The 15,486-nt window shown below is 49.3% G+C and overlaps 1 protein-coding gene across 1 annotated transcript in view; it reads right to left on the minus strand.

The window, feature by feature from the left end:
- Positions 1-15,093, minus strand: part of ACSBG2 (acyl-CoA synthetase bubblegum family member 2) — a 52,647-nt gene extending 37,554 nt beyond the window's left edge. Inside the window, exons 1-2 of the mRNA XM_012646125.1 lie at positions 15,076-15,093; positions 14,215-14,377 (exon numbers count right to left, since the gene is read on the minus strand). Coding sequence (XP_012501579.1) covers positions 14,215-14,377; positions 15,076-15,093 — 181 coding nt within the window. The remainder of the gene's footprint in view (positions 1-14,214; positions 14,378-15,075) is intronic.
- Positions 15,094-15,486: the final 393 nt, after the last annotated feature.

Genomic DNA, 15,486 nt, shown 5'->3' on the forward strand with positions numbered 1-15,486 from the left:
AAAATAGAATGAAATGCTAGTTTGACCCCATCCCTTCTCTGCCTACAACCTTCTACGGCTCCCACCTCTCTCAGTGTAAGAGCCCAAGCCCTTCCCATATCCACAGGCCCTCCCTGCCCTCCCTACCGCCCTCTCTCCCCCTCCTCACTCTGCTCCAGCTACAGGGGCCTCCTCTCTGTGCCTCCAACATGCCAGGTGTAGTCCTGCCCCAGGGCCTTTGCACAGGGTGTGCCCTCTGCCTGGAACTGGCTTCCCCTCAGATACTCACATCTCCCTCCCTCCCCTCCTTCAAAATAGGAAACATGAATGAGCTATAAACCCAGGACAGGATGCTCAGATGCTCTGGTAATCAGGGAAATGCACATCAAGATCACCATGAGAAATCATTTCCCCCGCAGTAGATGTGCAAAAAATGCATCTGCATGTTGGCGAGGAAAAAGAACGAGAGCTCTCATGCACTGCTGGTGGGAGCTAAACATTGGCACATCCAGTTTGGAAAACAATGTGGTGTTAATGGACAAAAGTGAACACATGCATATCTCTGACTTGGCATTTTCACTCCCAGGTATAGACCCAAGAGCAGCTCTTGTACATTTGTTCCAGAAGACACGAGTAAGAATGTTCACGGCAATAGTGTTCATCAGAACCCCACACAGGAAGAGTCCAAATGTCCACCCATGGGAAGACAGATAAATCAGTTGTGGAATGCTATGTGGAAGGAAAATGAAGGAACATACACAATAACTTGGATGCATCTTGCCATAAGGCTGATAAAGTAGCAGGTTGTGGTGTGATTCTATTGTTAAAAAGCTTACAAACAGGCAACATTAGGCCAGGCACTGTGGCTCACGCCTGTAATCCCAGCACTCTGGGAGGCCAAGGCGGGAGAATTGCTTGAGGGCAGGAGTTCAAGACCAGCCTGAGCAAGACTAAGATCCCTATCTCTACAGAAAATAGAAAAATTGGCCAGGTGTGGTGGTGTGCACCTGTAATCACAGATACTTGGGAGGCTGAGGCAGGAGGATCGCTTGAGCCCAGGAGTTTTGAGGCTGCAGTGAGCTATGATGATGCCACTGCACTCTAGCCCCAGGCAATACAGTGAAAGCCTGTATCAAAAAAAAAAAAATCTATCAAAATGTGAGTTACTATATTTAAGGGGCAAAGTGAAAAACCATATGATCTCCTCAAGATAGAAAGAATTTGATGAAATAGCCATTTTGATGAAAATCCCTTAGCAAATAAGGAATGGAAGACATTTCCTTAACTTGATAAAGGCTATCCACCAAAAATATACAGTACACATAATACTTAATCATAGCAACAAAAACACTAGAAGCATTTCCATGACGTCAGGAACAAGAAGACGAGGGCATCTGCTGTCAGTGCTACTGTTTGGCATTGACGTGGAGGTTTTTAGCCAATGCAGTAAGATAAGAAAAAGAAATGAGAGGTATAAAAGATTGAGAACAAAGTTGTTATTTTGCAAGTACTATGATTGACTACCTACACTGTCCAATCAACTGAAAAGCTATTAGAAATAAAAAGTTCTATACGGTGGCTAAAGATAAGATCAATTGTTTTCTTGAACTCTTGGGGTAGCCAATTAGAAAACGTGTGCCCTTCTCCCATACCGCTGGCACCTGCCACTCCTCGCAGGGTGTGGTTCCAGCCATCAGGACAAGCCATTGGAAACTGAGACATCTGGTTGCTCGGGTGTTTCCTTCTTCTGCAAGGACAATAAGCAGATAGTCCCTCCTGGAAACTTGAACACGTGCTGCCCCTTCCAAGCCCTTGTCACCCTCTAAGTCCAGCCAGGGTGATGGTGGTCATGGGAGGCAGGAAGGGGGTGGTTTCTCTCCACAACAAGCCTTCTACCCCATTCTACCTTCCAGAACCTTCTATCCCAGCCACCTCTTGTGACATCACTGGCTGTCCCTACCTTCCCACCCCCATCCCCACCCCTAGAGGAAACTGCTTCTCGGGCAGGCGGATTATTGCTGTTTTTTCACTTATCATTCATTCATTCATGCATGGGTGCATGCACTTCTGCATGTGTTTTTGAAATTTTTACGGAGCCATAACCCTAACGCCAGGCTAGATGATGATAGAGGCTGGGGACATAAAGATGAACGAAACCAGATGAGGTCTGTGCAAGAAGACAGGTGAGAAGTCTGGAATCATGCAAACAAATAGGTGCTCAATAAAAAAAAACGTATTGATCAAATCTGCTCTGCCAAGAGAAAAGGACGGGGAGTGTTGCATTGTCTCCAGGGACTTCTGGATGTTTCATGCTCATTGTCGACAAGTGTCCACTCTGCAGAGCACCGAGGCAGCGGGGCTGGGAGAGCCAGTGGCCACCCAGCCCTTCTCCTGCAGACCCCTCACCTAAAGATGACGCTACCCAGGCTCTCTGATTGCGAGGTGTCGCCACGTGCCTGGACCCTGCCCCATGGGATGTGGGCGTAGCTGATTGGGGGCCAGCTCTGGGTCATGCCAGAACAGGAAAGGAGGCGGCACCCTTGTCCCTGAGTGGAATGCTGGGATCGGGAGTGGCCACCTTAAACAGGAGGGAAGCTGAGGGTCTGGAAGCAGATTGATGGGAGGGGAGGACACTTGGTCCCCAATGGCTGTGGAGCCACTTTGCTAGTCCCTGACAGATACACGCAAGTTAGCAAGTTACAGGCACACTGCACACTCACTCATACACACCCTCATCCAGACACGTCCTCACATGCACACGTACACACACTCCAACACACCTTCGCACGGGCACACAATTGCATACACGCGCATACACGCACTGCGTACTCGCACACTCACGAACACGCTCCCACGATCACACCCGTTCACTCAAACACACCTCCACACAGACACACTGGCAGGCATACACGCACTCACAATCACACGCACCCTCATACAGACACACAATTACATATATGCATACTCGGTCACACACTTATGCATGACAGTCACACACATTTGACACACCCTCATACAGACACACAGTTGCACACACACTCACACACATAGGCATCACATATGCCTAGACACATGGATACTCACACTCACACACAGTTACACACTCTCATGCAGACACAGTGACATATAGTCACACAGTATGCACTCACACTCGTACACACCACACCCTCATGCACGCTCATATAGACACACGATTATGTATATGCACAATCACATACACACGCAGTTGCTCACACTCACACACCCTCATACACAGTTACACAATACACTGTGACACGCACTCACACATATGCACTCATGTACAGCTTTCACACAATCACACACACATGCACATTTTCTCTCTCTTTCTGTCTCTCACTACAGAAAAGTAAATCCGCTTAGGAAAGACCTGCCCGTAGGAAATCCCAAACAAGGCTCAGCGAGGATGAGGAGGACACTGCCGGGTCACCCAGATCTCTTCAGTGACGAAAGGCTTGCGCCCCAGCGTCTGAGAATGCTGCCGGAAGCAGACCTCTGCCGTCCACCCCTTCGGATCGGTGTCTGCTGAATTGGAAGTCCTCATGCAGGGTCTCGCCCCTCCCGGAGCAGCACGCGTCAGCATGGAGGTACAAAGTCCCGGCCACCGTGCCCCGACCTGGAGGGGCCATCCCAGCTACGGAGCTTGCCCTGGGGGGAGCCGGACTTCTCCCTCCCTCTCTCTCTCCCTCCCTCCCTCTCTCTGTGTGTGTGTCTCTGTCTCTCTCTCTCTCTGTCTCTCTCTCTCTCTCTCTCTCTCTCTCTTTCTCTTTCTCTCTCTGCCCCCTCCTGTTTTCTTCCCTTCCCCCAGTGTCCATCCTAAGAGAGGGCTTGCCCCCTAGATAAACCTTCTCTCTCCATGTACCTTATCTTACCTGCCCCAGGTAAGATGGTCATTCCCCACGCCCACTCCTCTGAGGACGCAGAGCTGATGGCTCTCCCAGAGTCCCGGCTGTTGGTCTTTGACCATGACCATGACCCTGCCACGGTCAGCCCCTTCCTTCCAGGTACCCTTCCTACACAGATCCGAGGCTGAGCCCGTCTGCAGGGTTGAGGACGCTGCCTCCTCCAAGCAGAGGGACGGGGCTCATCGCAGGCATTGCTTGCGTTTTAATTGAGAAAGGACTGATGATAGAAATGGCATTGCCCAGAGGCAACAGCTGTAGAAGAAGAATTCATCTGGCAAAATCCGTCTACCCTAACCCAGCAGACCCCAGAAGATCCCCTCTCCCCGCAGAGCCAAGGACAACATGAACTCAAGTCAAGGACAGCTCCATAAAAGAATCCAGGTGCTCACATTGGCAATGGGAAGGGGTGACTCATCCGGCAATATGGGTCCCCTGTGTGTGTCCCACCATCGCCTCTCTGGGCAGGGGGAAGTTGCACCCCTGCTGCTCTGGACCAGCTCCAGGATAGGTCACTGGGGCACCCACTTCCACCTCCTGCAGCGTTTTGCCTAAAGGGTCAAAAAACAGTGGGCACCCTCAGCCAATCGCCAAGGTACCCGGTTAGCCAACTCACTCATTAACTGGGGGTCCACGCCCCGTACAACATGCAATGATCCCTGGTGTATACGGAACCCTCGTAGGGTTACTCAGAAACACACACGCCTTTACTCACACACCAAGTGAGCCGTGTGTGTAGGGACAGTGAGCTGTGTATTCCCAGACCTCTTCACACAAGTTGTACTTGTTATTCTAACAACATAATTTAATTAAATATTATACCCACCCATGAAATACGTGGGCAAAACGATCATTGTGTCTAAGTCTCTAAGTCCAGCTGATGAAAGATTGACCAATTTGCCATGGATGAGATACACGTATTAGCTCTGGGAGAAAACTGGAAAACTACCTTGTCCAATATGATAGCCACTAGCCTAGGTGGGTATTGAAATTTAATTTTTTTTGGAGGGGGACAGAGTCTCACTCTGTCACCCCGGGCAGAGTGCAGTGGCATCATCATAGCTCACTGCAACCTCCAACTCCTGGGCTCAAGTGATCCTCCTGCCTCAGCCTCCCCAGTAGCTGGGACTGCAGGCATGCGCCACAACGCCTGGCTAATTTTTTCTGTTTTTAGTATAGATGGGGTCTTGCTCTTGCTCAGGCTGGTCTCGAACTCCCGACCTCAAGCGATCCTCCCGCCTCGGCCTCCCAGAGTGCTAGGATTATAGGCATGAGCCACTGCACCTGGCCCCAACCTCACATTTTATTCCTGTTGGGTATCACTCTACTAACAAATGTTATCAGTTGAAACCTCATTCTTGGAAAACCTCTTTTCTATTATATAGACACCTAAACTAATCACAAACAGAAAACAGAAATAAAGGCTTCATATTAATTTCAATGGCACATTTTATTTCACCTCTTTTATCCAAAATAGTATCATTTCAGCACATCATCCACATAGAAAATATCGATAGGATACTTTGCATTCTTTTTCTCCTACTGAGTCTCCTACATCTCGTGCACTTTGTGTAGTTGCTCATTTCAATTCGGACCGGCCACGTTTTGAGTGCCCGGTTGCTGCCTGGAGCTCGTTGGCTACCATATTGGACAGCACAGTTCTAGAAGAAAGAATGATTTAAGTTGGTTGGCACTTGTATAAACGGGCCAAAGACGGCCTCTTTCTCCCCACCCTGCCTCATTTATTTCTTCACAGCAGGCAGGGACCTGTTAGCTCAAAGCCCACCAGCAGCAAACTCAAATTCTTGCATATCCAGTGGCTATAAATATAATATGCATAAGCTTGTCTTTAGCCATTTAGTCCACCTGGGTACCCCATGCCCAGGAAACCGCACCCAATATCTGCTAGCCATAGATAAGACAAATCCTGAAGCTATATAAAGGACCCCAAATTTTTGCTGCCCTTCAGAGTTCTCTAACCCAGACTCCCCACTTTGCTGCTGAATGACCTGGACACCTAAGCCCCCCTCTCTAATCTCCCTCTCTTCCATGAGCTCCCTTGCCCAGGCCCCCTGGCCAGGAGTTCTGATTCAAGGGGCTTCCCCCACAGGCAGCTCTGTCCAAGTGCTGCCCGGTGATACCGCCATCTCATGATCCCGTCTTTTCTTTGACCAGCACCAAATTCCTTGAACTCACCATGATCAGGAGCCAATGACATCACAGGTCTTGGCCCCTGAAATTGCAACTTTCCTATGTTTTTTTTTTTTTTTGGTAGAAAAGCAAAATTAATTTTAATGAATTAATTCTTGCTACATTTTGTGGCCTTGAAATGATACACGTTTGACAGAACGCAGTGGACATTGGTGGTATGAAACAACATTGCTACGACAGCGCACAGGTATGGCCCAGGTGGCATCTGAGAAGCCTGCAGTTCCTGAGTGTGTCACCTACAGCCACGAGCGGCCTCGTCCAAGGATCCCAGCAGGGCGGCCGGCGTGGCGTAGGGGTGTCCACAGATTGTGAGCACGCTGAACAACGTCTGCCATGCATTGCCCACCACGGACAAGGACGACGTCTTTCCCTGTGTCACTGTGGCTTCAAGGACTAGGAAGTGCCAGAGGAGACCGCGTTCCAGGTGCCAAGGAGAGGGCATGAAGCCACGGTGCAGCTTTTAGGCAGAGACGCCACAAGGGGGCTCCTCAGCTCCAGGCAAAGGCTCAAGTCCTCCTCGCCACGTGTATCAGATTCTTCTGTCAATTTGCAGCTGGCAGCAGGTGGGTGACTGCTCTAACAATGCACGCAGATGACAGCAGCATCAGTGTTTGAAATGCGCCACAGGAAAACACTTAAATGGATTCGAAACCCATTGCCATTGTGATACGAAATTTTCAAGCTTCTATTTGTCAACAACCAAAGAAGAAGAGCAGTTGGGGTCTTCGGATATCATCTCACCTGTTGTCATTTTTTAGTGGCTTGTAAAAAGTGGTTTTGAACTTCTTATACCGCTGTTGGTGCGCACAAAGTTTCTCCAGTTAATAATAAAAGGGGTAGAGTTCACGTGGTGACATCCTCAAAATGAAGTGGATAAAACCGGTGTCGTTTATAAAGACATGAATGAGCTGTGAAGTCCTCACTGTTCTTCCCATTCGATCTTTATATCATTTCTGAAAAGTCACCAGTGTTCATGCACGGACCCTAGACTAGTCAACGCTCTGTGTCACCAATGCAACTAGCTCGGTTGTAATTCAATTAAGAGTCGAGCATTCTTAGCTCTGTTTTTGTAAAGTAGGCAGCCAGTATACAGGTGGGTCTTGGGGTGATGGATGAGATGCGTTCCTGAGAGCATCTTTAGGTTGGATTTGTGTGTAACTCGGATCCCTGATGAACGGCACACAGACAGTAACAATAATAATAACAATATAATGGCTCATATGTGGTAATGACCGTACAGTGTCATATTGTAATAAAATAATAATACTCCTGCACTGTTATAATAGGTTACAGAAACTGTTGGGGCTCTTTCTTTTAATTCGAACAATCGGAACATAAAAACAAACATACAAAAAGTTTAGAGAGGAGACGGGAGAAATTTCAGAAAAGAATATTAAAGGCTAACACTCACCCAGTGTTGCGTCGATTTCTGGCTTACTGGAAGGGGCATTTTTGAGGCAAGAAGGCAGCTGACATCAATCAGAAGGTGATGACGGAGTTGGTGCTGGAGTGGGTGGAGTGGGAGCCACAGAATCGGGATTTGGTTCTGTTGCTGGAGGGGAGCAGCTCGCCCCTGAAGTGCGTTTCCGGAAAAAGGTACCTAGGGCTGTTTGCACAGCCTTTTTCTTTTTTTTGGCATGCATGGCCTGGTAGCGGCTGATGTTCTCAGTAACGGCACGTGAACCTTTGCAAACCGCTCAGCGTTAGCGTCTCGCTCCTCGCGCTTAGCAAATCCTGCTGCAATGAGACCAAAGGCTTCAGCTCATTCTTTTGTTGTAAACTTTCTTGGCTCTGGAACTTCTGATTCTTCGTGTTCTTGTGTTTCTATCGGCTGCTTCTCTGTCTATCTGTGAAACCAGCAGCCAGTGTGAAGATCGATTACGAATCAGTTACGCCACGCAGGCTTGTTTACATGTGCTCCGGAGTTATTAATTGAATTATAATATAAATTACCCTTATTTATTTATAATTACAAATTATTATAATATAAATTACCTTTATTGATTTAATTATAACATAAATTACCCTTGGGAGCCTGTTGCTGAGTACAGGACACCCTAAGTGGGGTCGTACCTAACGGGGGACTGCCTATACCTGACAGCTTTTGTTATTGAAACTTTTTTGTTTCTCTTCCTTTTTTTTTTTAAACTTCTTTCCTTCTCATTCCTCACCCCTTTCATTTTCTCTCCAAAGTTGTCTTCTTCCTTCTTTTTCCCTTTTTCCTCTTTCTCTCTGCCTCGAATTTGCAGTCAGTAGGGACCATAGGCGTAGCCATTCTACTCCCCTGTTCCCTGGTTGCCTAGAAATGGTTAATACATTTGGCTGAAAAAATGTTTTTTTGTTTTCTTTTTAAAGATGTGTTTGACGTGCATTCAGCCTGCCCTTTCGAAGGCTGTCCGGGGTCATAACAGTTTGCTATGGAAATGATTCAGTGTCGCAGAGAAATGCGGCGACTGGTGTTGAGAAAACCCTCCTAGAAATAAAAGATCTCCGCGGCGCTCAGGTGCTTTTGACACAAAATCCACCATTCAGAAGCCCCATCATGATGGAAATTGTCCTTTTAGGCTACTCGTGAAAGGATCGGATGCTCAAACTCAGGTTTGTGCCAAATAAGAGGCTCTTAAAACCACCCATCAATGCATAAATGGCCCATAAAGTTCTAACAGTGCTGGTTAATTAACAGTCATTAAATAAAAACAGTCAATTAGGAAGAAGCCCATCTGGGAGGGGAAAAAAGCAGTTTTAACAACCACTGAGGGCAAATGCTCTGAAGGAGACCTGGAAGCTTTTGGGGGATGCAGTTTTCATACCATTCTAGTATTCGAACTTACTATCAACTGTCCCGTGGGTTTCCTGGCTTGTTCTTTCCTTGTCAATGTGCAGTTTAAATATTTTTGCTTGATTTTTATTTTATATTTTAGTAGGAAAATATCCTTTCATTTTATCATGGCTTTGGGGTTTTCTGGCAAAAAAAAAAAATGATTGAAGAAGTAACATTTGAGCTTGGTAAACACACACAAAGACGTACGCACATACAGACGGACTCCACAGCAGCAGAGGGTTTTCAATGAAAGGTTAAGCCTTCCTTGTGCTGTCATGTAGACTCTCGGTTTATTATTTTTCCAGAAATATTCTCTGCATATACAAGCACGTCGCAAAAGGGCAGAGAGGTGACGCGGTGGTGGGTAAAGGTTCAGCACTGGGGTTTTAGAGCCATTATCGTCTAGGTTCAGATCCCGGCTTTGCAATTTATTAGCTAGCTCTGTAAGCATGCACAAGTGACCGGACCCTTCTGTGTACCCCAGAGTGGTGGGCAGCCTCTTAAGAGGACCCCCATGACACCCTCACTTCCTCACACGTACCCTCTGTCACCCCATCCCCTTGAATGTGGGCTGGACTCACTGACTTGCTTCTTACCAATAAGCCAGAAGCGATCGACTGCCACTACTGAGATTAGGTTATAAAAAGACTGTGGCTTCTGTCTTGAGTGCATGCGGGAAGCCAGCTGCCAGGTGCCCACTGCCATGTCATGAGGACCCTCAAGCAGCTTGCTGGAAAGCCCACGTGGCACGGAACTGAAATCTCCAGTGCATATAGCTCCTGAGGAACTCAAGCCTGCCGATGACCGTGTGAATGAGCTGAGAAGAGAATCCTCCCCCGTGGGGAGCTGCTGTTCGACAGGGGCGAAGTTTCAGTTATGCAAGATGCGTAAGTCCCAGAGATCCGCTGGACAACATTGGGCCTGCAGTTAATACTGTGCTGTGCACACAAAAACTGGTTAAGAGGGTACACCATCTTAGATGTTCTGGAAGGAAGGAAGGAAACAAAGAAGGAAGCTGGGTGTGGTGGCTTCTGCCTGTACTCCACTTAGGAGGCTGAAGTGGGAGGATAACTTGAGACCAGAAGTTCAAGACCAGCCTGGGCAACATAGAGAAACCTCACCTCTCAAATGTAAAAGAAGAAGGGGGAAGAAGAGGAGGAGGAGGAGGAGGGAGGGAGGGAGACTCTTCCTCAGTTGAGCCTTCAGATGAGACTGCAGCCCCAGCTGACAGTTTGGCCACAACCTCATGAGAGACCTTGAGGTCTCTAGGATTGCACCACTGCACTCTAGCCTGGGTGACATTGTCTTCATTTGACCACAGAGCCCTTTCTTCATGGAGAGTCTGGCTGTAGTCAGGAAGACTTGTAGTTCTGCCAAGGGTCACAGGGACTCAGTCCTAACCTGGCTTCTACCAAACCTACAGGTTGCAACAACTTGAGTGACCGACCATCCCATTTGCCCAGGACTGAGGGGGTTGGAGATATGGAACTTTTGGGGGATTTTTAAAGGCATTAAAAAATTATTATTCAGATATAATTCATATAACGTAAACGTCACCATTTTAAAATACATACTTCAGTGGTTTTAAGTCTATTTAAAATATTGTGCAACCATCACCACTATCTAGTTCCAGAGTATCTTCAATTCCCCCAAAGAAAACACTATCCCCATTAGCAGTGACTTCCCATTTTACACTTACCCCAGCCCCTGGGAACAACTAATTCACTTTCTGTCTCTGTGGATTTGCCCATTCTGGACATTTCATATAAGTAGAATCATAGGTTGGGCATGGTGGTGCACACCTGTAATCCCAGCTACCTACCTGGGAGGCTGAGGCAGGAGGATTAGTGGAGAGCAGGAATTCCAGACTGTAGCGAGCTGAGATCATGCCTGTGAACAGCCACTGCACTCCAGCCTGAGCAACACAGAGAGAGCCTGTCTCTTAAACATAAATAAATAGATAAAATTTTAAAAATAAATAAATAGAGTCATAGACTAGGTAGCCTTTTGTGCCTGGTTTCTCTCGCTGAGCATGGTGTGTTTAACGTTCATCCATGTTGTAGCCCATGTTAGTATTTCATCCTTTTCATGGCCAAGTAATATTTCTTTGTGCAAATATATCACATTTTGTTTATCCGTTCATCCAGGGATGGACATTGGGATCGTTTCCACTTTTTCACTATTATGAGCAATGCTGTTATGAACAGTAATGCAAGTTCTTGTGTAGACTTACGTTTTCAATTCCTTTGGATATATACCTAGGAGTGGAATTGCTGGGTCTCATGGTAATTTTACTTTTTTGAGAAACTGGGACTTTCAGGGTTGTTTTGGGGGTTTTTTGTTTGTTTGTTTATTTGAGGCAGGGTCTTGCTCTGTTGCCCAGGCTGGAGTGCAGTGGATTCATCACAGCTCACACAACCTCCAACTCCTGGGCTCAAGCGATCCTCCTGCCTCAGCCTCCCGAGTAGCTGGGACTACACATGTGCAACACCACACTTGGCTAATTTTTCTATTTTTAGTAGAGATGGGGTCTCACTCTTGCTCCAGCTGGTCTCGAACTCCTGACCTCAAGCGATCCTCCCACCCCAGCCTCCCAGAGTGCTGGGATTACAGGTGTGAGCCACCACCCCCGGCTAAAACTTTCAGTTTTAAAAGCTGCAAAAGTTGCAAGGAAACTGGGGTGAGCTGGCCACCCTTTGAATGATTCCTCCTTGGGGTCACTTGCCTGTTAACCTTAAGTATGAGGACCAAGAAAGCAGGATGTGGTCTTGCCTCCACCTCTACTCAGTTTTTTCACACCTGAAGCTTCCTCTACTGTAGACCTTAGCTCTGCAGTCTTCCCTCCAAGCTATGCCCAACAAGGTCCTCCAAAGACGGTCCTCGAAAATGGCTTGAGTAGCTTCTTTAAGCAGCAAAGCTTTCTCTCTGGAATGGACCAGAGCAGAGTCCACTAGGGGGAAATATCAGCCTTTCCTCCAACCATCTGGGATCTGAGGTTCATCTTTCTCCTCCCTATCTGCCCTGGGGGTCCTATGTCAACAGGAATATGACACTTCTTTGACTTTCCTTGGGCCATAGTAGAAGTACTTGGAAGCTACCAGTGATCTTCGTGAAAGGGACTTCAAGGGCACGCCTGGGCCCTAATAAGACGCCATAAGAGCAGGGAGCACACAATGCTGAATTGCTGCCTGTCACCTGCTGGAAACCCCAGGACAAGAGGTGGGCCATGCCCAAGGACCTGATTTCTGTTTCTTTGACACGACTTCCCACCCCCAAAGATTTTGGATTCAACATTGTCTTACCTTGTTCCTCATTATTCCAACCTCGGCTCAAATGTCAACTTCTCAGAGAGGTCCCGGGGGACCAACTCTTCCCGCTTTTTCTGGGAATTTCCCAGTTTTAGCAATGAAATTCCCTGTCCTGGGAAACCCCTCAGTCTTGGGCCAAGCAGGATGGTTGGTCGCCCTACAGAGGTCATCCCTGGCTGCTCTAACATAAGCCCTACCTACTCTCCCCCTCAAGTCACTGCTAACTCACCTTTCCTATCGGTATAGGTATTGCAGCAGTTTTACATACACCTGTGTCCCTAGCACCTAGCAAATAGTAGGCATTCAACAAATATTTTTGTCTAAATTAATAATTGCACCAAAGGGACTGATTACTTTGGACTCCTGACGCTTAAGACTCCCTTCCTTATACAAAAATCTGCCAGAAGCCACCCGTTAGAAGACAGTGAGATCAATTTGGCAAATCACTACCAACATTTTAATTGCAATGAAAGAGAATAGAAAATATCAGAATGCATTACTTAAAGTATCATTTTGGGAAAATTTGGTTTCAGTTATAGATGTGTTTCTAGGGACTGGACCTCTGGGTAAAATATATTTCCGGCGATATGTTGTAGTCCAAAGTGTTTGAAAACCACCCCTCTAGTGGTCAAGAGCCTGAACTTCGGCACTAGACTGCTGAGGTTCCTCCAGTCCCAGTCCCTTACAAGCTGTTTGACATTGGGCACACATACTCATTCTCTCCGGGCCTCAGTTTCCCAATCTATAAAATGGGCGCAATGCCTCGTGTCTTTCTCAAGACGTGATTGTAAGATTTAATGAGTTAGTTATAAAAATGCTTAGGTCGCTTTCTGGCAGATATTATAGGAACCATTTCATCAATGCTTACTACGTTGCCCTGGTGGTCTCTTCGCAGAACAAGCCTTTTACTCCTACCGTTCCAGTCCCTCCCTCAAAGAACTATACATGTTTATTTATGTATTGTGTTTATTGTTAATATTCCCTCACTAGAATAAAAGCTCTATGAGGGTCTGGCTGTTTCTGTCCTATTCTGAATCTACCACCTTGGGCAGGGGGGGAAAGTATGGCAAACATTTTCATCAAGGAGCATACAGTGGATATTTTAGGCTTTGCATGTGTCTTGCTGTCTTTGTCCAACAACTCAGCTCTCCATGACTCAACTCCTGCAGCGTAAAGCAGCCTCCCACCTTGCTCAAAGGAATGGGCCGTGGCTGTGTTCCAATGAAACTTTGTTTACACACGCAAGCAGACAAAATTGGATCTGCAAGGCCACAGTTTGCCAACCTTTAAACTAGTTGAAAATACTGGCCACGAGAAAATAAAACTGAGTTTCCTATCATTATCACACGTCAGAAAAGATTCTTCCGTGGATTATTTCTTTGAACCATGTAAATAAATATCTTTAAAGTTTTCAGCTCGTGGGCCATGGAAAACAGGCAGTATTTCAGAGTTTGCCGACCCCCTGACCAGCCTGTGCCCTACACACCCAGCATTCCGCCTGTGGACTAGACGAAGACTCCCGGATCCCATAAAATTGGAGACCCCCGCCCCCCACTTCACGATGCGCCCGCGATTCCCCGGCCCGCGCGCACCTCCCCTCCGCCAACCCTCCGAGCCGCGCGCGCCTCCCGCCAGGCCCCGCCCTCCTCCGCGGCGATTGGCCAGGGCGATCCGCCGTTCTCGCCGGGGAACGCCCCCTCTGACAGGCACCGCGGGATAGCCAATGGGACGCTACAGGGTCTCGCGCCCCGCCTTCCCCGCGCCCGTTGGAGGCGGGCGTGGGCGGGCCGTTGGAGGGGGTGGGGCGCGGAGCCTGGTAACCGTTGCCGGTAACAACGCCCCGCCCCGTCGCGGCGGGAGGGCCGGCAGGCGGCGCGAGGCCGGCGGGCGGGCGGCGGGAGCTTGAGGAGGAGCGGCCGCCGCCGCCGCCACCGCCGCCGCCATAGAGACTGTAGCCGTGGAGACTGTTACTTACCAACGGGGACCAACACGCAGCAGCAGCCGCCGCCGCCGCCGACGCCGCCGCCGCCGCGGGAGCCGCTGCCCGAACTCCCGGCCCGAACTCCAGGTGACCGATGCGACCGCCCCGGGCCCGGCCCGGCCCGGGAGTGCGGGGGCCAGCGGGGACCCGTCTCTCTCTGGGGGTCGGGGAGCGCAACCCCGCCGATCACCCCCAAACGTCCGGCCCAGCGCGCCTGCGGGACCCGCCTCCGCACCCCCCATCCCGCACGCGCGGCTGAGTTTGGGGGGCCCCTGGCGACGCCCCCTCGTTCCTTTTTAACCGAACTCGGGGGAGGTGGGGACCAGTCGCCTCACTTCCGACAGAACTTCCTGAGGTTGGGGCGTCCGAGGACCCCTTCCTCACGCTTACTCTCAAACTCTCCGAATTAGGGGCGCCCCGGGAACCCGTCTCAAACTCCTCCAACTCCCTGAACTGGGGGCTCCCGGGGACCCTCTGCTCGCTTCCTTCCGCAGACCTCCGAGTTGGGGGTGCCCGGGGATCCCTGCCTTACTCATACGCTCAAACTCCCTGAATTGGGGGCACCTGAGGACTGTTTTCTCACTTTTACTCCCCGAGTCCCCCAAATTGGAGCACCCTGGGGGCCCTTCTCAGTCAGCCTCAAACTCCCTGAATCGGGGGGGAGCCTCAAAGACTCCCTTCTCATTTTTACCCCCAATTCCTGGATTTGGGTTGTCCTGGGACCCCCCTTTCATTTGACTCCCAGACATACTGAGTTTGGGGCGCCCCTGCACCCCCAAAGTCGGCGCGTTTGTCCTGAGGAGAACCCTTGTCATTTTTTCACCCCCAACTTCCCCAGGGGGACCCATTTCTCACCTTTTCACCCCAAATCATCGCGTTTAGGGCTCCTAAACACCCCTCCTCTCCCTCTCCCTCGTAACCCCGCATTCCTGAGTTTGGGGGCTCGCGGTTCCCTCAGTCCTAACACGCCCCGCAGGAAGCCCCTCCGCGCAGCCTATTTTTAGGATCGATCTGGACTGGAGAAGTTTCAGCAGCGGGTGGTGGTTTTGTTTTGTGTCCCCACCCCCCTATTTATTAATGTATTATCTTGTTAAAGAGCCCGAACGGCTCGGTGGCATTTTCTCCGGAGGTTGCGCGAGTGCGTGTGTGTCTGTGCATTGAAGCTCCACCTCCTGCCCCCCAGCACACACACACACCCCCCAGCTGAGCGCCTCACAGTCCCTTCCTTGTCCCTCTGTCGGAGAAGCCACCGCGCTCCCCGCCGCC

This window comes from Propithecus coquereli, unplaced genomic scaffold (assembly GCF_000956105.1).
Source record: "Propithecus coquereli isolate 6110/MARCELLA unplaced genomic scaffold, Pcoq_1.0 Scaffold241, whole genome shotgun sequence".
Classification (NCBI taxonomy): domain Eukaryota; kingdom Metazoa; phylum Chordata; class Mammalia; order Primates; family Indriidae; genus Propithecus; species Propithecus coquereli.